This window comes from Toxoplasma gondii, chromosome X (genome assembly GCF_000006565.2).
Source record: "Toxoplasma gondii ME49 chromosome X, whole genome shotgun sequence".
Classification (NCBI taxonomy): Eukaryota; Apicomplexa; class Conoidasida; order Eucoccidiorida; family Sarcocystidae; genus Toxoplasma; species Toxoplasma gondii.
The window spans coordinates 5,334,130-5,359,873 of NC_031478.1; the positions used below are offsets into that span (position 1 = coordinate 5,334,130).

General features: G+C 52.4%; 4 protein-coding genes across 4 annotated transcripts; 2 read left to right on the forward strand and 2 right to left on the reverse strand.

Moving 5' to 3' along the window:
- Positions 1-19: 19 nt before the first annotated feature.
- TGME49_236220 (PCI domain-containing protein) lies at positions 20-6,811 on the reverse strand. The gene is made up of 11 exons (XM_018780458.1): positions 5,963-6,811; positions 5,196-5,304; positions 4,618-4,964; positions 4,219-4,284; positions 3,100-3,527; positions 2,740-2,836; positions 2,248-2,322; positions 1,824-1,903; positions 1,225-1,336; positions 808-864; positions 20-289 (listed from the first exon to the last, which is right to left on the reverse strand). The coding sequence occupies exons 1-11, from the start codon at positions 6,440-6,442 to the stop codon at positions 98-100; spliced, it is 2,043 nt and encodes a 680-aa protein (XP_018635797.1). The 5' UTR covers positions 6,443-6,811; the 3' UTR covers positions 20-97.
- A 2,385-nt stretch (positions 6,812-9,196) lies between these two features.
- Positions 9,197-10,797, reverse strand: TGME49_236230 (hypothetical protein). Its single transcript, XM_002368965.2, has one exon. It carries the CDS (start codon positions 10,093-10,095, stop codon positions 9,583-9,585), a length of 513 nt encoding a protein of 170 aa, XP_002369006.1. The 5' UTR covers positions 10,096-10,797; the 3' UTR covers positions 9,197-9,582.
- Positions 9,624-17,365, forward strand: TGME49_236240 (Tyrosine kinase-like (TKL) protein). The gene is made up of 9 exons (XM_018780459.1): positions 9,624-11,286; positions 11,513-11,634; positions 12,010-12,215; positions 12,461-12,784; positions 13,295-13,355; positions 13,828-13,931; positions 14,250-14,487; positions 14,746-15,319; positions 15,489-17,365. The coding sequence occupies exons 1-9, from the start codon at positions 11,172-11,174 to the stop codon at positions 16,091-16,093; spliced, it is 2,349 nt and encodes a 782-aa protein (XP_018635796.1). The 5' UTR covers positions 9,624-11,171; the 3' UTR covers positions 16,094-17,365.
- A 162-nt stretch (positions 17,366-17,527) lies between these two features.
- Positions 17,528-25,587, forward strand: TGME49_236250 (regulator of chromosome condensation (RCC1) repeat-containing protein). Its single transcript, XM_002368967.2, has 7 exons — positions 17,528-19,870; positions 20,120-20,186; positions 20,522-21,489; positions 22,105-22,228; positions 22,425-22,504; positions 23,199-23,280; positions 23,557-25,587. The coding sequence occupies exons 1-7, from the start codon at positions 18,191-18,193 to the stop codon at positions 23,802-23,804; spliced, it is 3,249 nt and encodes a 1,082-aa protein (XP_002369008.1). The 5' UTR covers positions 17,528-18,190; the 3' UTR covers positions 23,805-25,587.
- Positions 25,588-25,744: the final 157 nt, after the last annotated feature.

Below are 25,744 nucleotides of genomic sequence, written 5' to 3' on the forward strand. Positions count from 1 at the left end.
GCGAACGTTTACGCGGCTCCGTCGATGTCGATTGCTCGTGAGCGAGGACGAAAGTGGGCGACGTTGAATCGTGAAACTGGTGGAAAGGTTTTCTTCGTCAGCGATAGGGCAGTTGGGAGAGTTGCTGTGTGAGAGCCTCGAGAGAAGCGGTCCACTCGCGAATGGCTTTTTCTTCTTCTCGCTTCGATGTCTCGTTCTCTCCAGCGCCTGGCATCTCTTCGCTTGTGTGTGCCGCTCTATTCGAGCATGCATCCTGGAACGGCGCCGACGCGCCAACGCCCCTGCGGAGCTGCATATGCACAAGTCCTCAATCAATCATATATATATATATATATATATATATCCATAATATGTATAGTAATATGTGTATGGATGTATGTACTAGCACACAGATATACAGAGAATATAGAACGTGGATAGATAAGGATTTGCATGCGCTGACGAAGGATATGTGTATGAACAAGAAGCTTGAAGGCTATATCCGTGTGTGCATCAATAGCTCCTACACAAATACACAGGTACACGCAAGTATATATATATATATATATATATATCTATATATATATATCTATATATCTATATATATATAGATATAGATATATGTAGACATATTGATGTGTGGCCTGGTAGCATGAACAGACTTCCGATTATTTTTTGTGCAGAGGTTGTACATGCAGACAGAGATCCGTTGAGGCGCAGCGAGAGAGACGGGCAAGCCGGAAATGGACAGAGAAACACGAGAGAGGGAGAGAAGAAGAAGAGAGGCTGTGGGGGCAGCGGGGGTCTACTGTGGATGAAGGCTCTTACAACAAGAAGTTGTTTGACTTCGTCGATTTCTCCGAAAATGCGTCTCTCCGCCAGAGCCTGGGGAAGCAGAGGCCGAGACAAGAAGACATGGTAAATGACGTGGAAAACGAGAGAGCGAAGAGAGGCCATTCGTGCTGCCAGAGCAGCAAAAGAAGGAAATGAAAAGCATGCGTTTCTTTTCCATTTTCCACAGCAGAGGCGCCGACGTTTCTCTGCCTTTGTTTCAGCTTCCCAGAGAGCCTCCTCCTTTTTCCTTCTCTGTTCGACTCGAAAAATAAAACAGGTGAACTTCACTTCGGTTCCTTCGGCTCCTCAGTCGCGGCCCTGTGTGTCAGCTGCGTTCGCCGCTCTCTTTCTCTTTCTCTTTCTGTCGGTAGCGTCTTCCGCGTCGTCGCGCGTCTTGCCTGGTTCGCGTACCCTCGCGACCGAGCTTCGAACTTCCTTGGCGTTCTGCGCATGCAGCTTCTCCTGCAGGCTTGGCAGCGAGACGGAGGTGAACGGCGCGACGATCGAGGGGAGAGCACGCACCCTGAGAAAGGGAGAATCAGACAAAGGAGGTCGCTGGACACCGAAGTTGCGACTTCTCCGAGAAACAAAGTTCGCACTCGACAACAGATACAGACCAGAGCAGCGCGACGCAGGCAGCAGATCCACGGCCTGCTTTTTTCGTTCACATTTTTCAGGAGGGCCGCCGCTCGCGCTCAACGTGACTCTTTACGATTCACTGCGAGTCCTCGTGGGGACAGAGATGCGTCGGTCTCAGAAAGCAGGCATTGTGTTTCGTCTCTGCAGAGCACCCACTCTCTTCTCCCTGAAACTCAGTTCGCCTCTCCGCTTCTTCTTTCCGCGCCTGGCCTTCTCGCGTCCCCGGAGACCTCATTTGTTCTTGCCTTCTCACAGCTGGCTCGCATCTTTTTTTATCTCCTCTCAAGCCTCCTGCGTTCCTCTGCTCCCCTCTTCCCTTTCCTTTGCGCAGTTCTCGTTCTCTTAAACCACCGACTGTTAAGGGAGTCTACCGAATGCTTCCGAGAAGGTCGTCGACGAAGAGAGAGACGTATGCGTCAGTCGCGAGTCCGTGTCGAGGTTCAGTGAGGAGCTGAAGAAATGGTAAAACCGAAACAAAGGAGAGAACGGAAAAACCGACATTCCGACCAGAAGAGCTGTCAGCAGCTTTCCACTCTCTCACGCCAGTCACATTATCCCAGTCAGGGGGTCTCCGCATGCAGTGAATTTCTACAGACGCCTCACTTTGGAAAAACGCATTTGACACACAACCCAGTCTCTTCTTGCCGCGGTTTCTTCCACGAATCCCCAGGATCGTTTCCTCCTCCTCTCGCAGCCTGCATCCCCTCGTCTCTCAGTTCTGGCGCTTTCCATTCCTTGGCTCTTCAGCTCGCTCGCTCCGCCTCCGCAGCAGAGAGCGACCTGCTTCTGTCCTACCTCGACGACGCGGCCGACATCGTCAGCTTCGTATGCCCTTCTCAGCGCATGCATCGCTGCGACGCTGGGATCCCCCTGAAGCACCGGAGGCGCAAACGAGGTTGACGCGTCTTTCTCAGGAGACAGCCAAGATGGAAACAGACGCTCAGCAGGCACGAAAACAGCAGTTCAGTCGAGAGGATTCCGGAACCGGAAAACCAAGCATGCAGCAGTTACGCGTGTGTCATACCTCTCCGAACCTGCGTACTTCTCCATGCATATGCAGATGCTCACAACATATCTACGACCACAAACAAAAATGTGCTCTACCTCTACATAAAGAAAGACACAAATATACACAAATATATACAAATATATACAAATATATATATATATATATATTTATGTCGAGTTAGATAAAGACAGAGAGAGAGATCTTGAGGCGTATGGACCAGTGGAGACGCGGCCAACATGACGAGAGGTGGATGGTTTTTAAGGTGCATGCAGCCGAACCTGTAAAGCCTTTGCTTCCCGAGTGTCGAAAGGACTGATATCCGAAAGGCTGAGGAGACTGGCGAGGACGAGCAAGCGAAGCATTTGCTTGGCCTTCCTGCAGGTGAGAGTCACATCGTAGAAATGGAGAAATGGAAAACCAAGCACAGACCTCGGCGTCTCCGCGGTGTCTCTACAGTTCACGTTTTTCCGCAGCCTTGTCTCTCGCCAGGTTTCTTTTCCGTCCGTTTTTTCGACGCAGACTTGCCCAAACCTGTCGCGCAGATTTACGCGAACACCCTAAACGTCAGCAAATGCGAGGCCGGAAACAGACGCATGCGGTGCCCCTCGCTCGAGTGCCTCGACACCGCCTGCGCTTACGTGGATCTGCCAACCTCCTGGAAGTGACGGAAGGCCTCTGAGAAGTCGACGAGTGCGCGCTTCCACCTCTTTTCAACCATATGGATTTTCCCGGTGATCTCGCGGACCGTGGCGACATGCGTCGGATCTGCAATGCCTGCCAAAAGGAACTTTTCCGCCTCGGCCGCAAGCCGCCGAAGTCGAGGAAAATTCCTCTGGCGCATGCACACCACACTCTCCAACGCGTAGAACTCCAGAATCTGTCCGCTGGGCATCTCCTCGCTCTCGCCAGACCCAGCAGATGCAAACGCGGAAGAAGAAGAAGAGGAAGAGGAAGAGGGCGGTGTGGGGAATAGGGAGCTTCTTGACGAGGAGAGAAGTTGATAGTCCGAGATGTCTAGAGGCGTCAGACGAGCTTCCCGGCGAACGTCAGCGAGAAGCGTTGTTGCCTGAGAGCGAAACAAAAGACGGAAAGGAACGTTTGTGTGAGACAGACGCAGAACCGAGAGCGGCGAATGCCCGGAGGGAAGAACGGTTTCCGGCGAGTGAAAGCAAACGATCGTGAAGGAACAGAGACGACTCTCCGAGCAGTTCTCTCTTTCAAGACACCACTGCACGAGAGGAAAGACGACGAGGGAACAGGAACTCCTTTCTTCGCAGGTGCCGCTTCCCAGAATACCATGCTCGCGACAGAAGACATGCGTCATGAGCGACGAGTTATACGCGTGAGAAAACGCCGAAATAAACATGGAGACGGAGAGAGCAACGATCTGGAGAGAACCGTTTCCGGCCACTGGGCTCGTGGGCGATAAAAGGAGAGAACGGCAAGGAATTGGAGACGGGAGACACGAGACAGAGAGAAGAGGAAAAACGGCGAGAGAGGAGAAACCTCAAGTTTCGTCACCACACACCTTGAAGCTCTGAACAGCTTTCACACCGTCCACCCAGCAGAGACAAGACGCGAACGTCCAGAGACAAGAAGGCGGGGAGTCCTGAGAATCTCGACCTCTCGCAGAGATACGCGAAGGACCAACTGGAAAGAGAGGGATAAACAGAAACGGTGAAAATACACAAGCGGTTACGGAGGAGAAGAGAAAGAGCAGAAAGGCAAGCGGCCGAGATCAGAACGCTCTTCCTCACCTTGGGGAATTCGCCCTGGTGTATGTACAGCCGAATCATGCGGCTGCAGGTGCGGAACCAAAGACGCTGAGTGGAGGAAACGAGGAGATTGAAGAAAAAAAGGATCGACATGGAAAGTCGAAACGGAAAACTTCACGAGACACAACCGGCAGCATGTTTCGTTCTCATCCCATGTATGTCTGCATTCGCAAACTTCCAGCACTCCGCATTGTGTTTTGTCCTGTTTTTTTTCTCTCTCTCTGCACCCCCTCCTCGCAACCGTCGCGGTGTCGGTTCACCTTCATGCATTCATCTTCTTTCTTTCTTCTCTGCCTTCGTTGCGTCCTTCCCCTCTGCATCTATGCTGCAAGTTTCTTCGTCGTTTCTCGCCCTGTCGTTTCTCTTCTTCTTCCTTCTTACCTTGACGCGGTGTTCCTGCAAAGCACTCAGCGTGAGAGAAAAAATGGTCTCGAGCGTCGCCATCGTCCTTCTATGGAGCGAGGGAGGTCCTCCACAGTCTTCGCTCTCCCTTTCTTCTTCTCCTCTGGCTACCTCCGCTTCGCCTCGTCCGGAAACAAGAGCCGCAAATGAGGAACAAGAAGCGGCAGAAGAAGAGGACGACGACTCTGAAGAGGGAGACGATTCAACAAGATCCGCGCTGAGAGCTTCCAACACAGCGTTTATTGCGTCGGAAGTTTCGTTTCGTGTGACATGACGCATGAGAGGCAGGAGGCGACGATACGCCTCCGCAGCGCTGTCGAACTCGCCTGTAGAGACGCGGGGGAAAGAAGAAAGGAACAGAACGCAGTGCAGAGGAAGAGACGCAAGAAGCGACATGACGACGCTTGCATGACTCCGGAGGCGAAGGAAGCGAAAAAGCGAAAGCCGAAAGCACAGACGGAAGAGAAGAAGAGGAGACAGGAAAGGAAGAACAGACCACCACGGAAAGAGGACATGCGACGAGTGCTCTCTTCTCTTTTTTCTTCTTCAAAACTGACGAAGCTGTGCATGGATGAGAACGACGTTGAGGAGAGCGCGAAACCTCCAGGTGCTCGCTGCATCGTTTGCTTCCTCTTTCTCCACGACGGATTGGTAGAGCTTCAGCGCCTAGAAAGACACAGGCAGAGAAGCGGCATCCCATGACGCAGAGATGGCACTGAGATCGCGTCAACCTCAGTGGACAACAGGGTCTTGTGCGAAGATCACGACAGCGCCGAAACTCGCATATATGGCGTCTTCTGTCGCGGGGTGGTTCGTCAGCGTTCGCCGACTTCTCCAACTCGAGATCGGCCGCTGTCCTCGTCCGACGAGGAAACACAGGACGAGAAGCCTGCTGTTTACGCGTTCGTTTTCCGTTTGTCGTTTGTAGTCGTCTCCTCAGTCACACTCAAAGCCTTAGTGGAGGGAGACGCGCGCGCGCACAAGATAGGAGAAAAGGACGCGACGAAAACGCAGACGCGCCAGAGAGCAGACAGACCAAGGCGACAAGGAGAGCATGAAAAGCACAGGGAGAACAGGCACGGTGCAGGCAGGGAAGAAAGAACAAAGGCGAGAGGGAAATGAGAAGAACGGGGAGAGAGAAACGCGGGGCACCACCGCCCGGAGAAGAAAGAGAACCGGAAAGAAGGAGGAGACAGAAAAAAGCAACAGAAGGAGAGCAGCCGAAGCAGAGACAGGAAAGAGCAAGAAGAGTGAAAGAAGCGAGAGAATCACGAGTGAACCAGAAAAGAGCGCGGGAGGTGGAAAGCAGCTGGAAAAGGCTCACAGCTCTCGGATTGGTATGGCGTATGTCCTGGGCCTCGTAGAACGAGTTTTCCATGAGAATCGCCTCCTCATCTTCTTCGTCGTCTCCGTACTGTTCGCCGTCGCTCTCGTACTCAAACTGGATATCTTCCTCACCGTAGTCCGACATTGTTGAAAGAAAGCTCCAGAGAGAAGAGAAAGGGAGCGAAGAGAGAGAGAGAGAGAGGAGAGAGATGGGGAGAAGAAGAGAACGCGAGGCAACAGGAAAGAAGCGAAGAAAGAAAAGGAAAGAGAAGAGAGAACGAGTGAGGGCAGAAAAGAGAGGAAGGGGGAAGAAAACCGGGCAAGAAAAGAGAAAGGAAGAGAAGGTGAAGGGAGGGAGGCTGGAAACGAGGAAAGGAAGAAGACTAAGACGAAGGCTGGAAAGCTGTGACCGAAGAGCGAAAGAAGAGAGAAGGAGAGAAGCAACTCCGAGTCTTCGCCGCTCGTCTGCGCAAAACATAACAGTTGTTGTCCTACATCAGCTTTCCAGTGCGCACAAACGTCTCTTCTTCAGCATCCACATGTCTGCCTGTTCATGTATCTGTATTTCGTCGCTCTGCAATCCTACAGAGGCCTGCCTACATAATCCAAAATGCGCCGACATCGCTTGCGGCAATCTGGCGCCAGAGAGAAACTTGCGTTCGCACAGGAGAAGCGGAACAATAGCGGAGAGGAGGTTGGTGAAGCAATGGAAAGCAGCGCGAAAGGAAAACTGCATTTGAGAAAGAACTTTTTACAGAAGGTCCGTTGAACGCTTTCCCCCAGTGTGTCTTGGCTCGCGACCATTCGCTGTCTCGCTGGTGAGCGGTGTGCGTTTTTCCGAGTTGTCTCGCAACGAATGTCCACTTTCTATCGAGGGGAAAAGATCGTTCGCGCAACTCCTGTTTTCTTCTCGCTTTCTTTGTTCAACTGTCTAGACACCCGAAATTCCCCGGTGGTGCTGCGGCAGAGTCTTCGATTTTGCGCCGCTATATATCCACTGCATGCGGAAGAAACCTGCGGAGTCTTCTCTAATGCGGCGCACACCCTTGGTTGTCCAGAGATTTGAACTCTCTCTTTCCTCTTGTAGCCTTCTTTCGAGTCTTGTGTGCGTTTCCTTTCGCATTTTTCACTTTGGGGAGCCTCACTCTTTCTTCACTTTGAACGCTTCTCTAGAAAGCACCGCTGGAGCTTTTCCCTTTGACCTCCCTGCCGCCTCTCGCTCTCTCACTCGAGCGTTGAAAGGCGATGTTGATTGTTTTCGAGTTGTCGACGGAAGTGACAACTTTCCTCCGTCTTCATTCCGGGAGTGACTGCAGGACTTGCCCTGCGAGTTGGGGCGAGTCGCAAGAAAAACTGAGAAGCGGAGAGACAACGCTGAAGAAAACAGAAGGAAGAGATTTCCCCTGCAAGAATCCGTCTTCAAGAAGACAAAAGCACAGTGGTTACCGCGACTTCGCGACCCAAAGAATGCGCGTAGAACAACACAAGAGAAATGCCAGCTGTGTCCAGTCTTGAGAACATGCTGCATACCTACGAAAAGCGTGATTGAAGCTCCAAACAAAAATTCAAAATACACCAAAATCTAGACTTCAGCGAATAAAGGGCATCCCGTACACACTCACACATTTCAAAACGCACTCAATCTTATATTATATATATATATGTAGATACAAATTCATCTAGATGGATGCATGCATCTACACTGTTAATATCCTAAGCATGTGTACACATTTGATATAAGAGGGAAATGCAAATGTATAAATACAGTCACCCCGGATTATACATATGTATAAATAGTGATGCATGTGCATATACAGATATATATATATATATATATATTCGACTATGGGCGTAAATGTATGTGACATAAAAGGAGAGATGTATACCAATTGATCTGCCAGTGTTTATGTGAATATGTAGTACGCATATGTTTCTCTCTGTATGTATAGAAACTGCAACTGTATGTCTGTTTGCGCCAGTGGTTTTCTCTGGAAGCTTGAAGTGGGCGTTAGAGAGCAAGTGTAACTTTTTCGTCTCGTTCACGGTAAAGCAATCATTGTGATTCTTTACAGAGGTCAGCAGGGAGAAAAGAATTGCCTGAAAGCGGTGCGAGTCTGGAAGGAAATACGTCACACGGGGATGCACAAACCAATGGAACGAAGGTTGCTTCTATTTTCTTCGAGGGAATCGTCAGGAGCTACATGCGGGTCCTCTGAGACTTCCGGATTATCTCCCCTCGCCTTCAGAGGGAGACGCTGTACTCGAGAAATGCGGATCTCTGAGGACGCGTCTTCTCTGAAGCCTTGTTGAAAGCGAATGCTCGTCTGCTCAACCGAGAGAGGTAGGATCGAGTGACGACTGTCAGAAAGAAGATAAGTCGCTGCCTCGAGCTCTGTAACAAGGGGTGCCCCAGATGCGAGGAGCTGTGGCCTGCACCGGTTATTTGTTTTCCAACAGATTGTGTTTCCGATTTCCCCCGAAGAAAAATCCGGCAGCGAGGATCTTGTGGTCTCTCCAAAGTCCAGCTCGACTCGTGGGTGTAGGGACAGAAGGCGGATTCTTGCCCTTTGTGTCCAGGAGCCGGTAATTCACTTTCCACAAAGAAAGGGAGAGAGAACAGGAGCCGGTAATTCACTTTCCACAAAGAAAGGGAGAGAGAACAGGAGCCGGTAATTCACTTTCCACAAAGAAAGGGAGAGAGAACAGGAGCCGGTAATTCACTTTCCACAAAGAAAGGGAGAGAGAACTGTCGCAAGGCGGCGAACAGACACTGAGAGAGAAAAGCGCGGAGAAAGTAGAGCGAAAGTTTCCGGGAGAAATCGACAGAGACGAATGCGAAAGGGAAAGGCAGCGGTGAAGCGGAGAAACACAGAGAGAGAGAGACAGCCTCTAAAAGGGAACAGAGGGAAGGAAATGCACTTTCACTGAGCATGAAAGCAGAGCGAGGGGGACAGACAGGAGCAGCAAAACAAATTGCGACAGAAAACAGGGAGCGAGAGAAGGAAACGTGGAGAAGAGTGGAGAGCTCAAGGACGCACAGCGAGGTCGACAGAGGATGAGAGACAGCAAGCTATGCAGAGAGAAGAGGGAAGAAGCAGAAACAGTGAGTCTCTTTGAGGCATCTGCCAGACCTGTCTTCTGCGATATTCAACGAGGAATCGATTGGAAAATCAATCGTCTTCTGAAAGGACATGCTCCGTCCACCTTCCCTACTCCTAAAGGCTTTTTTTCAGCCGACCTCTTCCCCTGTGTATATCGAATCCAGAAACTACAGAGCGTCTCCCCATCACTTCTTTGCACCTCTCTCGCTCTTTCTTCACTGTGTCTGTCTCCAAGACTTCCTCTCCCTTTCTCTTGCCTTCTCGCTTGCTCCTTCCCTCTCTTCTTCTTAGCCTGCGCTTCTGTAGTCTCGGACGGTTCTCTCTGCGTCGTCTTGCGCCGCTTGTCTGGCCGTCGACCGCGACGCCTGCAACTTATTCTCGCTGAGAAGAAAGTACCTCCGCCGACAACTAGCGCATTTCGACTCAGGAGACGAGCGCCTCGAGAAAGCGAAGAGCGGCAAGCGGTACTCACGCGCCGCTGCTGCGAGGAAACGCTCTCAAGAGCATGCATGCTATTTTATGTGAGGATCGCTCGCATGTCGTGTTCGCTAGCGGCCGGTCTGGCAGACGCTGGACGACTGCTGATCGTCACCCTTGACTTGTTGTCTGCGAAAAGGACTTGATTATGGCCTTTGACCTGGCTTTCAAACGGGTCGCTCGGCCAGTTGCTCCGCGTCGAGTCCCCAAGAATCGCCGACTCTGCCTCTGTGCTCCAAAGAAACGCCGCGTTTTCTCTTGTTCTCTCGTCAGCCACCTCGCTGGCGAAGCTGTCTGGCAGTTCACACGAAATCGAACGAAACTGACGCGAGTCGACGGCGATTTCTCTCCGCTTCCCGACTTTCCTCGTTTTTCTTTCGACCTTCGCCTCTTCAGAGAACGGACGAAGTCTCTTCCGCTCCTTCTCCGGACCTCCGGGTGCCTCCGCTCGACCTTCTGCATGTAGACAGCTTGCAGCAGCGAGGCACTGCCTTTTTCGGGCAGCTCTCTGCTCTTCTCGAAGGATCTCAGCCACTCGGAGACGGCGCAGCATCCGAAAGGCCGCGAAGAGGAGAAAAAACGCGTTCTCGAGAACCGCGAACGCGCTCTCCAGCGGCCAGACAGACAGGAGGGAAAAGAGAAGAAGAGAAAAGGCAACAGGGGGCACAAGGAATGAAGGCGAAGACACGGAAAGAAGAAGAAGAGGGTCACCACCGGGTGTACGTCTTGATGCCTCAGATTACCGAAGAGGACAAAAACGAGGAAGGCTGTTGTCGTGTGCTTTGGACGTTTCTTGACGGTTCTTCCAGTTGTCGTTGAGCGAGAAAGACAGGGAAAACGATCTGCGGAGATCTGAAGAAATCCTGTCGAAAAATTAATGTTCTTCTCGACGTATCAGTTGCCTCACGACACCGTAGAGGTCTCTACCCTCCTCGGCGTTTCCACCTTTTCTTCTTCATTCTTCCCTCCTATTCTCTTCAGTCTCTCTCGTCCTCTGCTCTGCTACTTGCTGATCTGGCTATGCTGTCGAGTTGTTCGCTTCTTTTCTCTGTCGGTTCGCTTCCTTTTTGACCTGAGGTCTCTCCCCTTTTCTCTCGTTTTCCTTGTCTCCTTTCTTCGTCGAGGGGATCAGTGTGGCAACAAGATTTGCAGGGAGACACAGAGAGGTTTCTTTTCTCTCCTTCTTCCAGCAGAGATCGTTCTCTTCTTTTCCTCTCCCTCCTCGAATGGTCGTCGCCTCTCTTCTTTGTCTCCGTCCGATTGTTTTACTTTTCGTCTCCCCTTTAAGAGAGAAAAGGCCTCCAGCTGAAGAGGAGTATTCGCCGCCTCCACTCCCTTCTGCCTCCTTTCTCTTGGGTCCACCGAAGAAAGACGTCGCCTTTTAAAAACTCGAACCGGAAGCCTGGAAGGAATTGCCCTCGTTCGGTTTATCGCCGACCTCTCCTCCCGATCGACAGAGAGAACAACAGGCTCATGCGACAATGTAGCGCACAGCCTTGAGAGCGAAGAGAGAGCAGGAGAGGGAGAGCACGAGAGAGAAGAAAAGGACAGAGAAGACGAGAAGAAGACGAGAAGAAGACGAGGGAGGAGCAGGACAGAGAAGAGAAGGAGAGAAGAAGAAGAGACAGCATGCAGACATTTAAGCAGTTTTGTACGAACTGGGTCGCCCCGGCGCTCCAGTTCGGCCAGAGGCAGTATGTGATTGGAACTCGGACTCTGCGAGAAGAGAGACAACTTTCTGAGGGTGAGTGCAGAAGGCGAAAAGAGGAGAAAGGCGTCTTGCGAAAAGCGAAGGATCTGCCGAGAAAAGAAAACGGGAGAAAGGATGCGCCGTGCCTATCTCAACTCGAACACTGTTTCGGTGACATAGGTCCGGCTTTGAACGGAGAGACAGAGAGAACGCAGAGACGAGAAAGGCCGGATAGGCAGGACGACGGGTCGTCGCTTTCTCCTTGGTTTCTTGTTTCTAGGTGGATTCGGATTCGTTTCCTGCGTCCGAGATGTCTCCTCTGGAGAGACGTTCGCCTTGAAACGAATTCTCTGTCAAGAGAAAGAACGCTACAGGGTGGCCCGTGCAGAGGCGAAACTCATGGTGAGTCGTCCTGTATATATATATATATATATATGTATATATAGATATGTATATATATGTATATATGTATATATATATATATATGTATATGCATGTATAAAGATGGATAAACATATGCACATGTATGTGTGCATAATTTTTTTTTATTTAGACGTCCTTCGGTCTGTCTGTCGCTCTTTTCGTCGATCTTCATCGGTATCTGTGTGTCTGTTTATCCGGCGTAAATTTATCCGTCCACAGGCGTTTCTGTTCCTGCGTCCGCCGGTCATGCGTTTGCGTCAATCAGTCTCTTTCCCTGTATCAACGTATGAGTGATGTACAGCGTTTGGATCTGTGTGGAGCGCATGCATGCGACTGTCCTTTTTTCGTTTTCAGGAGTCTTTGCCTCCCCACCCAAACATTGTGGGGTTTTTCGGTGCAGCTGTCGAGACAGTGGCCGCTACGTCCACGACCGGCTCTGCTCGGGAGGTTCTTCTGCTCCTGGAACTGTGCGAGGGAGGCCATCTCCTTGATCTCCTCGACAGACATAATGGGTCTCTTAAAGAGGAGTGGATTCTCCACATCGTCAAGGAAATCACAGCGTACGTTCAAGTTTGTTTGCCCTCTTCGCTGTGCGCCTCTGTTGTTCCCGTTGCGTCTGTTTTTCGCTTCTTTTTCCGTGGTCTCATGGTGCACTTTCTAGTTCTTTCTCTACAGCGTCTTTTTTTCTTTCTTTCTCTTTTCTTTCTTTCTGTGTTCCCTCGTATCCGGTTTCGTTTCTTTTCTCCGGTTCGTGCTGCGCCTTTCGCTGGACGCTTTGCTCTTTCTGCTTTCTTGCGGACCTCAGAGGCCTCGCGCATTTGCATTCGCAGCCGACGCCCGTCGCTCACCGAGACCTGAAAATCGAGAACGTGCTCTGCTGCGAGAAAAACAGAGACTCTGAGGGACGCCGGGAGAGAGAAGACAAGCGCGGAGACAAAGGCGGCAGAGAAGAGAAGAGCGAGGAAAGAACTGGAGAGACCCCGGAGGGAAAGTCACCTCTCGATTTCTCTTTTAAATTGTGCGACTTCGGAAGCAGCAACACCCGCCAAGTCGACACAGCCTGCTGCTCCCGGGAGGAACTCCTCAGAACAGAGGACGAAATCGAACGCAACACAACTCTCATGTACAGGTAACAGTGAAAACGATATTACTCAGACTCTCATCTATCCCCTGCACGTAAAGATATGCATGTATACATATTCATATATATATATATATATGGATATATATGGATGTATATGGATATATATGAAAATATGTGCATATGTATAAGTGTGTGTGCGTGGAAGTATACGGGTGTGTCTAGAGAGACGCATGCATGATAGAAATCAAAAAATAAAATACTTCTTACAGTTCCTGAGAACTTTTGAGCTCAGACACAAAACTCGATGGATGGAATTTCGCATAAGTCTACAGATGCGTTTGTGTGCGTGGTTGCCTAGACGCGTATGAGCTCAGGTCTCCTTTTCTGTAGAGATATGCTGGTCCGACGCCATGTACGAAAGAGTACTGCTCTGCAGAGTAGTTGTTTCTCGGTGTCGCATGCATCGCCGACGTCGCCTGTGGAAATTTAGGGGAGCGAGGAAGGGGGAGAAGACGAGCGACAAACTGTCGGGGGATCGGAACTCTGTCTCTGCAGGCCTCCAGAGATGGTCGACGTCTACCGCGGTCTCCTCATCGGGCCTCAGGCCGACATGTGGGTAAGCTCTCTGGAGAAAAGAGATTTCTACTCGCCTCTTTCAGTGGCCTCCGTTCGTTCATCATCTCAACTGGTGAATTCTCTCCCTCTGTCTCGGATCACGATTTCTGCTCACTCGCAATGTATGTCCTCTTCAATTCGCGACGGTCTTCGTCGCGCTGCTCTGTTTATCTTTCTCTGTACTGTTTTCCGTCAGTACGCCGGTGTCTCTGTCTCTGTGCAGATACGCGCGCGTCTCAGTTCGTGTCTTCCTATTCTCTCAGTCCGCGTATCGAGCAACCAATGGAAGTAAATGTTTCGATCATTGGAAACAATGTAGACATCTTTTCTGTTGAGAAGAGGCGACATGCATGCGCATTTCGCCTCGCAGGTGCGCCACGAAGAGATGGTTAGACAGAACTGAGGTTCTTTGAAATGCCCTCTTTGTTGCATCTCTTCCAACTTCGGATTCTTCTTCACTGTCTTTCCTGCAGATGCTCGGGTGTATTCTGTACACTCTTTGCTTCTTTCGGCACCCTTTTCAAGACGCGTCTTCTCTGGCGATCGCCAACGCGAACTACACAGTTCCGAGCAACAAGTACATGTCTGCGTTTTTCGTTTGCCGCGCTTTCGAAGCTAACGCCTCCGTCTGAGTGGTGTGCTTACTTTTTTGTTTCTGCTCCTTGCTTCTGTCTGTCGCAGTTCCTCTTCTTTGCATTCTTGTCTTTTCTCTCCTCTCCTCTTCGTTCTTATGTGCATGTGATGTCTCGGGTGGGCGCGTTTTTTCTCCCTTGCTCGTTCTTCTCTCGAGTCCCCGTCAGCGACTGCGTGCTCTCTACCTCCTTTCCCCCTTCCTCCCTTCTTCTCGCTTTCACCTGCGTTCCTCCGTCGTCGCTCTGCGTTTTCCTGGGAGCAGATACAGCGAAGAGTTGATCGACTTGCTTCACTGGCTTCTCTCTGCGGATCCGAACGACCGCCCAACGTCTGCCCAGTTGCTGTCTCTTCTGGACTCCTCGTCGCTCGAAGAACGCATGCGGGAGAGACGGCAGTGCATGCGCGAGGGGAGACGAAGAGGAGACAAAGCTGGGCGGCGCCGCGCGGAGAAGAAGGAGAAGAAACCTTCTGGCGATGCGGAAGAGAAACAGGGCAAGCAGGTGAGTCGACAGCCCACAGTCGAGCGCAGGAAAGGAGAGGCACGGACGGCGGCCAAGCGAAGGGGAAGAATAAAAAGAAGAAGAGGCAGAAGAAGAGGAACGAGAAGAAGAGGAAAAGGAGGAAGAAGGAGAAGCGCGTTGCTCTTGATAGAGTACGGACGGTGAATGTGAAGAGATGAAAGGGGAGACGCGTAGATGTTTGCGTGGAGTGACTGTGATAGAGTAATGTTTAGCCAGAACCGTCTGATGTCTTTTCAGAAATCTGCCAAGTCCGACTTGTCTCACAGCAGCGACGAACAGTCTTTCGCCTTCCCTTCTTCTACACACTCGTCAGACGACCTCTTCTCAACTCTCGTCTCTAACGTCGCTCCTGCTTCCTCCAGCCCACATTCGTCCTCGCCGTCTTCGACTTCTAACTCTTCTTCTTCTGCTACGAATTCTTCTTCTTCTGTTACGAACTCTTCTTCTGCGACCAACTCTTCTTCTGCTACGAACTCTTCTTCGTCCTTTCTTCTTTCGGTTTTTGAAGGCAGTGACTCTGCCTGGTTTCCGTCGGAGGACTCTTGGCAACGAAAGACGCCGGGAGACAAAGAGACGTTTCCCTCAGGTTTCTCTGGACAGAACGAAGAATCATGGCAAGACAGCGCGAGTTTCTTCAGCTGGGGAGAGAACGGAGGCGGGCAGAGTGTCAAGCCATCCGAAGACTTCTTCGGAGGAGACGCAGATCCGTTCTTGAAGACAGAGCCTCTGGAGTGGGGAGAGCACACAGTCCCGAGCTTCCCTGGCTGGTGCGAAGACGAGAAGCCGGAAAAGCCATCGGAGCTGGAGAACGGTAAGCGCAAAAGGTCCTCTTTTTGCGCGGGTGCGCGCGCTGCGAGCGAGGCCTGGAGGCGCGCAACGAGGACGAGTTCTTCCAGCAAACGACAGGAGTTCGTCCACGTGGACAGATCCGAAAAATGGTGAAAAGACGCATTTTCCGCGCTGTGACTTTCCTGATGCAGACTCGTCGAAAGCGCCAAGCAGAAAGTCAAAGAAAGACTCAGAGTCGAAGAGCGAAAACGGCACCGCCGACGCGTGGAGAGATCGAGGCTTCGCCGCTGGTGGCAACGGAAGTTCTTCTCTCGCAGCGTCTCCATCTTGCTCCACTGCGGTCGACATCTTCCACACTGTTTCCTCCAGCCCTTCTGTTTCGTCCAGCCATTCTGCTTCGTCATCTTCTTCCTCAAAGGCAACTCTGTCGTTGCCTGTCGCGTCTTCTCGAGGCGTTGATGATCTCACTCTGGAGCAGCCCCCGCGGAGTCGTTCTCAGCTCCTTTCCTCGCCGACCGCCGGCTATAATACGAGGCGCGTATCGCAGGCGCCTTCTCCGTTCAACGCCAGAGCCGTGTCTCTTTCTTTTCCTCAGGGCGCGCCTCCTGCGGGGACTCGAGAAAGATGCGAGAACGCCGAGGACGGCGGAGAGCGACAAAAGTTAGCAGGAGCCTCCCCTGCTCCCTTCGACCTCTTCGGCGACTTCTGCGCGACCTCCGCAGCTGCAGCCGCCGCACACCACAAGGCCGCGCATGCAACGACCAGCCAGTGGAGTGCCTTCGCCCAGCCAAGATAAGAAGGGAAGAGATCGAAAAGAGGGGAGATTCAGGGAGAAGAAGAAGAAGAAGAAGAGACGGGGAGCGGAGCAGAGAAAGGTGGAAGAGGGGAGCGAAGAAAGAGAAGAATAAAACGGGATGATGCATAGATCACGAATCCAGAACAAAGAGGAACTGCCGAGTGGAGGAAGAGTGTTTGCAATGTCGGGGGAGGTAGTGGGTTTGAAGGGGGGCATCAGATGCATGCGCACCATGCCTGGGCGACGTTTGACGAACGAGGATGCATGCAGGTCCCTTTTCTTCGTTCTTTCCGACACCGAGGATTTCAATCGGCAGCGACGCTTTTGCTGCGAGTTCCGCGAGATATTTCGCAGGCGAAACGCCTGTGCATTTGTGATGTTCCGCGTCTCTCTGCTCTCTCTGCTTCAAGCCGCATCTTCACAGAGCGCAAAAGAGCCTCAGGGAGGGAACGGAGACAGACGGCGTTTCCTCTGAGGCTTCCAGTCCCCACCCTTCCAACAGTCTCGACATGCAGTCGTCCTTCCTCAGTGCGGTGTATCGACCGCTGGGGCGTTGCAGTGGACGCGGGAGTCTCGAAGGAAACAACTGGATGGAGCCCACCCTCGCCACTGTAGGAGAGAGACTCATTTTCTGGGCAGGTTGTGCGTTTTCTCTTCCATTCTGTCTGTCTAGACAGACCCAAAACGCATGCGTTTTGCTCTCCCGCATTCGCGGTTTCTGCGCTTCCTCATCCGTCACCTTCCCTCTGCCTTCTCCTTCCCTTCTTCGGATGTACGTACACCTCGCGAAAGAGGCAGGCCGGTTCGCACTCGTGCGACCGAGTCCAAGTTTTTCACCGCGTTACAAATTGCAAAGAGGGATTCCGAGATGTGTACAAGCCATCTTTTCTGAAGAGTTCACTGCAGAGAGGAGAACGTTTCTTGGGTCTGCACGAAGTTGAAAAGCAGTTGTTTTTCTCGTATAAAAATTCGCAGAACTTCGAGGAAGAAAGCGCGAACCAGCGACCACCGCGAGATGCTCAACACACCTTCACAGGGAGTTTTCTTTTCGCATCTTCTCTGCCTTTCGGGCAAAGGTCTCTCACGCCCGGGGGTCGCGCCTGGTGGAGGTGCGTCGCTTTTTAGGAGGATGGCAGATACGTTCTCCGCAACGGGCCTTCCAGAGCTTTGGCCTTTCGCTTTTGACTTGAGCAGGATTGGACTTCGAGAACCACCAGTGCACCAGTTTTACACAGAGGGTCCGAAGTAAAACTTTTTCTCACATTCGCTAGGAGAAAAGAATCTTCGAGAGGAAAAAAAGGAAGGAAGGGAAAACAGATCTCTCGATATATATATATATGTATATATATATATGTACATATATATATATATATACATATATGTATGTATATATATGTTAGCACATGTTCACATGTGTATATCTAGCTACCTACATGCCTGTGTAATCTCCGTGTGTTTATAGAGATGTATTTGTACATTCGTTTATTCATCGATTCACCGATTGCAGTTGCCTGCGGGTGTGGGCGCAAATTTAGGTGTATGCCTCTGTGCATGCCTCTGTCTATTCGAATCGATGTGCGTCAATCTGCATGTGAAAATGTCTTTGCGCATCGCGAGAGAGAGGGACGAGGACGGAACGCGATCAAGAAAGTAGATCCGAATTGCGATTTGCACCTTTCTCTAAACCTGTTCTGATCTTTGCCGACACACTTGTGCCTGAAAGAAGCTCGCTAAACCACGAAACCCGAATTTGTCAAAGACCTAGCGGAGACGCGGAAGCGGTTTTTTTCAAGGAAGACAGACAGAGAAGTCTTGGTGCCCGTCGGCGCTCTTTGGAGGCGCTCGCGCATGCACGCGTCCCGTTGGAAAACTTCGGGTGTGTGTCTCCAGCACAAATTGAAGGTTCTTGCTCCCCTGAAGGCCTCGCTTGAAACGAAGCCGCTTCTCTTCCACTTGACGCCCTTAACTCTCGATCTCTGCTTCCCCGTTTTCCTCACCAAGTTTCCCCGTTTTCCTCACCAAGTTTCCCCTTAGCGTAAAACCTAAACGCCTCTCTCGCGTCCACAGGGTTGTCTCAGTGGCCGCTGCCTTCTTCGCATGTGTGTACCAAATCTCCTCCCCTCGTTTTCAAGGTTCCTGGAGACTCTGGTAGTGACCAAAGGCCCAGGTCGCACAGAATGCCAGGGGAAGACCTGGCAGGTCTTTTCACTCTTCGCCACTGCATGCGCCTCCACAGACACCCGCAAAGTCGCGAGCCACAGCCGACAGAAAAGAAAAAAAGCAGAGACAGACAAAGGAGTTTTTCTGCTTCCCTTTCTTTCCTCCTGTGCATCACTGAAGGCGGAGGCGGCGGCTGCCACTTGGTCTCCGGTGTACGTACAGCCGGAGCCTGCGCTCTGGCAGAGCTGGCGAAGCACTCCTGACGGCCGCGTTGCTCACAGCGAGTTGCAATTCGAGAAACAAACAGCAATGTGGAGTTTTTCTTTGTCTCGTCCTCTCCTTTCTTCTGGAGGACTGAGGTCGCACCTCGCGGAAAGGAGACAGCAATCGACACAATTTTTAGACTCCGCGGCCGCCTCTCCCGCTCTCTCTCCACTTCTCTGTTCTTGCGAATATTCTCGACTGTATCCACCTTCTCTGAAGTCTCGAGGTTTTCACTCGGAACGCCTCTTGCCTTCTGCGTCTCATTCCGAGTGCCGGGTCGGCTTTCATGTCTCGCGTTTCCGGTTTCAAGGATCGACTTCTACACGCTCGATTTCTTCCGCGGCGAGAACTGCGGCCCAGCACCTGCCTGCTTCGTCATCGTCTTGTGTCTTCACTCATGCTTTCTCTCCCTCGCAGCCTCCCTTCCTTCGTTCGCAGGGAACGCGCTTTCTGCCCGACCCAACGCTGACCTTTGCTCTCCCGCAGCTGGTCGGCTCTGCTTTCTGTTCTTTGCGGTCTTCTTCAGTCTGTCGTCCCCCGTCTCTCTCTTCTCCCTTTTCTTCCCTCTGTCAGCTCTCCTTGCCTTTTCTCTCGCGCGCCGTTGCTCGCTCAGTCGTCTCTTCTTCTTCGTCGATAGCTTCTCCTTCCTCGAGCTTCTCCTCCTCGAGTCTCTCTGCTGCCTCCTCTCCACCGCGTCCCCCCTCGTCTCGTTCTTCGTCATGGTCTCTTTGGTACGTTTCTCTCTCTGCAAATTCTTCTGCGACACCGCAAGAGCTTCTGCGTCTCCCTCCCTCTCCTGCGTCTTCTCCTTCCCTCTCGCCTTCTTCCTCTGCTCCCTCGTCTTCGGTTCAAGATGAACAGAGAGAACCTGTGCGGGGGGAAGGGCGGGAGGAGCAGTCGAACGGCGACTCTCGAGGAAGTTCGAGGAGCTTTGCAGCCTTGCCAATCACCAGTTTGTCGGTGGGTCGGACACACGGCGCCTGCGTGATCGACGGGAAGGTCTTCGCGTTCGGCAGAAGCAACGCGAAAGGCCAGCTCGGCTCGGCGCTGGCGTCTTCCGCTCTCCGTCCTTCCGGAGGTTCTTCCTTCTCTCCCATCGTTTCTCTTCTCGCGCCTCTTGCCTCTTTCTTCTCCTTCGCCAGCGCTCCCGCCTTCGAGTTAATGCAAGTAGACCCACCTGAGGGCGGCTGGAAAGGGAAGGTCGTGAAGGTCGCCTGCGGCGCCACGCACGCATGCGCCCTCACCGACCTCGGGTGTATGTACACCTGGGGAGCGCCTTCGGGCCTCTTTCAGGGCAGCCCCCTTGGAGTGGGCGACTGCCGCCGCCGCGTCCGCCCAACTTTGGTTTCTTCGGTCAGTCGAATTTCTTCTAAAGTTTCGCTTCACATAGGGCCAGCAGTGAACTGTCTTTCGCTCGCTGCGGAGTCTCCTCGTTTTCGACTCTTCCCCACTTGCTTTTCCGTCGGCCTCGTCACACCCTCACACCCATGCACCGCTTTCTTCTCTCACTTTGTGCCTCGTTCTTGTCAACGCGTTCCGTGTCGGGACCTTTTCCTCATTCTACGCGGTTTTTTTGTTTCACTTTCTGTCGTCTCTCCCCAGTTCGTTCGAGCGAGAGAACATGTCGAGGACGTCGCCTGCGGACCTTCCTGGACGCTCTGCACCACCCGTAAGCCATCGCGTTCTTCTTCGGATTCTCACACAGTTCGCGGCGCCTGGTGAAGAGAACGCACGCGCGCTTGCACTCTCGACGCAGACGCGCATCGTCACGTTCAGAATTCCGGAGAGACGAGACTGCGGCTCGCAGCTCTCCGGATCCTGTCGTCTTTTCTCCGTTCGTTTCTTCGAAATGCCGGTGTCTGTCTTGTGCCGTTGAAACCACAGAACCGTTCAGGTAGCGCGACACTCCGTTGTCCCTGTCTCGCTCGTCCTCTGACTTCTCTCTTCGCTCTTTCCTCGAATTCGTTGGTCATTCTCTCAACTCTGTTTCCTCGCTTCCCGCAGGCAGCAACCGCGTGTACGCGGCAGGCAGTTCGGACTTTGGAGTGACTGGCCGTGGCGCGACGGGAAGTTCTTCCGTCTTCCAGGAAGTCGAGTTTTTCCACTCGGTTCTTCTCCCCTCTTCTCCATCTTTCGCCGCGACTTCCGCCTTTTCGCCAGCCTTCTCTTCTCCCGGCGTTCGTACGCCTGGGGGTCCTTCACGCGCGGCGGCGCCTGCAGGCGCGGAACAGGGCATCTCTGCGGGGGACTCGCAGCTTTTCTCGCCGTCGCTCGAGTCTCTCGGCGCCTTGCAAGGTCTCACAGCTGCAGAGATGCAGGCCCAGTTGCGTGGACAGCTTCCAGTGCACTTCCGGGAGAAGCTGCGCGAAAGGCGCTCTCTCGACGAGGAGCCAGCGGCGAGAAACAGTTCCAGCTTCCCTGCCTCCAGGTCCTTCCTGTGCGGCCTCCCAAACTCCGAGGCCGCGACGCGGAGCTGCCCCGCAGAACATCCCCCCCTCCCTGGGAGGCGCCAGACGCCGCGCGACGTCTGCGGTGTACGTACACCCGAGCCCGGGAGAGCCGGCGACGCCACAGGCTCTTTTCGAGCGCAGCGGCGCGAAACTGGATGCAGAGAAGGCGGAGCAGTTCTCGAGTGTGGGGGAACAGAGAGAGTTGCGGGAGTCTCTGCCCGCGGCGAGCCGGGAGACAGAGCGGAGAGGGCGCTGAGGAGGACTGGCCTGGTGCCGAGTCCCGATGCTGCGTCGCGCGCGAGCGGCGAGTCTCCGGGTGTCGCGGGGACCAGGGAAGGACAGAAGGGTGGAAACGACGGCGAAACCGATTCCTTTCACCACGGAGAAATGCACAGCAGAAAACAGACGAAAGTGCGACACATTGCATGCGGCTCTCGGCACTCTCTCCTCGCCACCGACGACGGTCGTTTGTGGGCATGGGGGAGAAACGAAGAGGGACAGCTTGGCAGAGAAGTCGAGGCCGTAAGACTTCCTGACGCAGCTTCTCAGACGCTATCGGAAGCCCCCACTTGTCGCCCTCCTTCTCCAATTTGAGAAACGCAGTACTCCCGCACTCCCAAGCACTGATATTTGCCTGTCTATACTTCGAACCTTGCACAAATATATATATATATATATATATATATTTATGTTGATAGGCGTATAGATATGTTCATATGTATGTACGTCTTTATATTCAGGGACGTTCACCTGTTTACATGTATATGTTTGTTTGTGTCTATATGTGTCCATGCATGCTAATATAAATAAATAAATAAATAAATAAATATATATATATATATATATATATAGGTAGAGTACCACGTAGGTGTGTTGGGGGAGAGGTGAACAGAGGCTTCCCTAAAGACTGGGAAGAAGCCGAGGGAGAGATGTTTTCTTGAGATCTGTAGTTGTTCGTGAGTGTGACTCAAGGTGTGTTGCGAACTTGTCGCTTTCGTTTTTCGTCGCAAGGAAAGTCGACGAAGCGGAGTCGCGTCCGGTGATCCATGGGGTCCGATACGATCTGGGCAGTCTGTTCATCTTTGTCTGTGTCTTTCTTCTGTCTCTTTCTCCTCTCGTTTTTGTCTCTCCATTCAGACAGCAATGACGGGCGCCAGCATCAGCTTTTCTCCCTACCCTGTCCTCGTCCACTCTCTGCTCCGAGGCGGCGCGCGCGTCTCTCAGGTGGCTGGAAGTTCCACGCAGTCCTTCGCGCTCTCGGGTGAGAGAAGGCTTCTGAGATTCGCTGTGGAGCGAATTCTTTTCCGCGCATTTCCTCTGCTGGAAATGCCGTTCTCTGAGTTCTCGCTGTTTGGGGGGAAGGAACTCTGTTGCTGCTGAGGGCAACTCGGAGATTCCTTTTTTCGACTCGCTTCTCTTCGTTGAAGGCGTTCTCTTTCTTTCTGCTTTCTTTGCAGAGGACGGAAGTCTGCATGCCTGGGGCGGCAGCTGGGGAAGAAAACCTGTGGCTATGACTCTCCACCCTCGCTTCGAGCAGGTGAGGTCCAGAGAAAAGAAGAGTCCGCTTCGAGGAAGCAAGGAGCGAGTGAGAGAAGAACAGCAAGAGTGAGGGAGCGAGCATGAGCAGCATGAGGAGCAGGAGAAGAAGGCAACAAGCGGCAGACAGGGAACATGAGAACGAGAGGAGAAGCAGAGACCGATACAGAGAAAAACTCAGAAGCAAGGTCTGTGTTGAAACGAAGTGCAACCAATCACTCCATCTCTCACGCTGTGAAGAGGTCGTCGTTGTCACAACTGGGTACACTGAGGCAGACAGGCAAGTCCAGTTGTCAACAGAAATGCGACAAAGACACAGGCGCAGTCCGAAACATCGATACAGACATTCAGACAAAGGCGTTGATCTCTCCAGAAAAGAGTGATATGCAGCGAAACAACGAGCCCAGGTGATGTGCGGATGTCGAGCGAAAGACGCTCACAGAGAGATGGATACACCGACTTGATCCAGACCTTTGAGAGGCGGGGGGACAGAAACAATGGATCAGGAAACGCAGAGAGATCGATGCATGCAGATATGAACTTCTTCGTGAAGCGCAGAGACTCTGACCAACTAGTCTGGTGTAGACTTCCAAGGCGACAGGACTTGCGCGCGCCCAGGAAAACAGTGCGAACACCCGTCGCTGGAGGCCTGCGAAAAGAGACTTGGCTCCACGTTCTTCTCTGAGTGCGTACAGAGCGCGATAAAGGGGAATGTCACGAAGCTCGCCGCAGGATGGGAGGAGCGAGAAGACGAAGACTGCGTTCTGGCTGTCACAGGTGTGCTGCTCGCTGGGTTCCTTCTGTGTCCTCCTCTCAGTCCTGCGCGGTTTTTCTACGGATTTCTCGTCGTTTCCTGTCTCTTTTCTTTTTCGCCTTTTTCCTGCGTTATCTCGGATGTGTGGCGCGACCGCACCGTCCTTCTGTACTCGTTTCTCCCTCCCTTCCTCTTGCTTCCTCCATTTATCTCCTCTCCACGGTTTCGCTTTCGCCACCCATTCCCTCTGTTCACGTTCGCTGTCTCGTTTCCCCATTTTTTCACTGCTCGTTTCGTAGATTCCGGCGATCTCTACGTCTGGGGCGCCTCTCTCGCCGCCTCGTTCCGCGCGGCGGCGTCTGCCGCTGTTGCCTCCATGCCGGGCGCCAGGCCTGAAAAAGAGTCAACGCATGCTGAGTCCGAGACGCGGGAAGGAGCACGAGACAAAGAGCCTGTGAAAATCGATAGAACAAAGCTTTTCGGTGGCGGGGCAGTGCGCGATGTCGCATGCGGCCCTCTTGGCGTTCTCGTTCTCGTCGAACACTGAAGACAGAAAAAAAACAGGAAGGTTTCCTCCCGTTTTTTGTAGTCTTCAGATTTGATAGTTTTTCCTCCTCTGTTTTCTTGATCACTTTTTCTCGGACTCTGTAATTTTCCTTCGCTCTCTCTAATTCGATGAGTCGTTCGCCTCCGTCCTGGTTTTCAGTCTGTGATGCGCAGTCAAAAACACATCGAATGCCGTCGTCCGGCGGATCTTTCGTTCTTTCTCTCCACATGGTCTTTCTGCTTCCTACCAGCGCGGTCTCCTTTCGCGGTCTCTTGTCCTCTCTCGTCTCCTCTCATCTTCCCCCTTCTCTCTCTCTTCTTGTTTTGTCTTCTCCATCTTCACTTGTTCTGTCTTCCTCTCATCTTCCCCCTTCTCTCTCTCTTCTTGTTTTGCCTTCTCCATCTTCACTTGTTCTGTCTTCCTCTCTTCTTCCCCCTTCTCTCTCTCTTCTTGTTTTGCCTTCTCCATCTTCACTTGTTCTGTCTTCTCTCTTCTTCCCCCTTCTCTCTCTCTTCTTGTTTTGCCTTCTCCATCTGTTGCTTTCTCGCTCTTCGCCCCCTTCCTGCTTTCTCGTTTTTTCTTCTCCTCCATAAGGCTGGCGCCTGCGCCTGTCTGTTGTCTACTGGCTGCCGACGACCCATTTCGTCGAAGCATTTTTCCCGCTAGTCTTTGCGTCCTTGTTTCCCTCTGTCTCCCCGTATCACGGGAGAGACAGACGGAAGCGGGGAAAGCCTTGAGAGAAACGACGCATTTTTCGGAAGCACACCGCTGTCGCTTGAAGCAGTTCGTCGTTGAAAGAACGCATAAGACGCGTCAGCTGGTCATGCATCTCCAGGGTGTATGTTCGAAACTGCGAGAGCAACAAAAAGAAGGCGTCCGTAGCAACGCACCCTCAACGCAAGAGAGCCAGATTTCCACGGTCCTGCTCCTTCGTCAGAAAGAAGAGGCAATGGCTCTTCGACTCTATACCGTGTTTGTCGTAGAGTGCGAACTTCTTTACTATTCTTGGTAGTGAGGCTCCTGTCTGTTGAATTGGAGGACATCCTGTTCTGGGTCAAGTCCTGAAGCTCTCACGGTGCAAATGCCTACGATCTCTGCTGAAAGACGATGTGCTACTTCTTCATCGGCTTGAATCTTTTGCCGGAGATCTGTTTCTCCTTCGCTGGCGTACGCGATCGGTTTCGGGATTGTAGGTCAACTTCTCGACAAACGAGACTATCTGTGGGGGCGAAGCAGAGGGAAGAGTTTCACAGCATGTCCGTTCAGGCAAGTACACGCTTCTGATGCAGCCTGCGTTTTGAACTCTCGCGACGCGGGGTGGTACGCTCTACGCTGAGTCGATACAGAGGACTTGGCGAGAGTTTTTCGAGTTCTGAGGTTCCTCTTTTTTCCGGGGCGAAGAACAGTCCAGGACAGGCCAATGCAGACCTCAGGACGAGCACAGGAGGCGAGTCGACAGATGCACAGGAACAAAGCGAGTCAATTGAACATGGCGAAGACAGGGTCGAAGAGCGTATTTGTCCACGCCCCCTGGAGAGAGGACGACGAGATGATTTGGGAGGTGTATTCCCGCAAGTAATAAGAGGGAAGGCCTTCTCACTTTGTAGAAGGGCAGACTGTATTGCTCAAGAGACGAGGTCGATTCAGTCAGAAAGGAGAGCCTTCGTTAAAACAGCGTCTGCGGGTCTTCTCTTGGAGGCACACGCCAAACGGCGCCTTTCTCGAGTCCTCTCTGGGTGGACGCGTCTTCGCCTTTTCCATTCTCTGGCCAGGTCGACTTCTGCATGCAAAGAATTCTCGTCAGGATTCTCTCTTGAAACTCCCGTGCTCTAAGGAGCAGCAGAAAAAATCCCGCGTCTGACTGGGGCGAACGGCGCCTTTTTCCCTGAATATTAGCCGATGCCTCCGCCTCTCTGGGCTCTCGTGTGGTAACGTGAAGC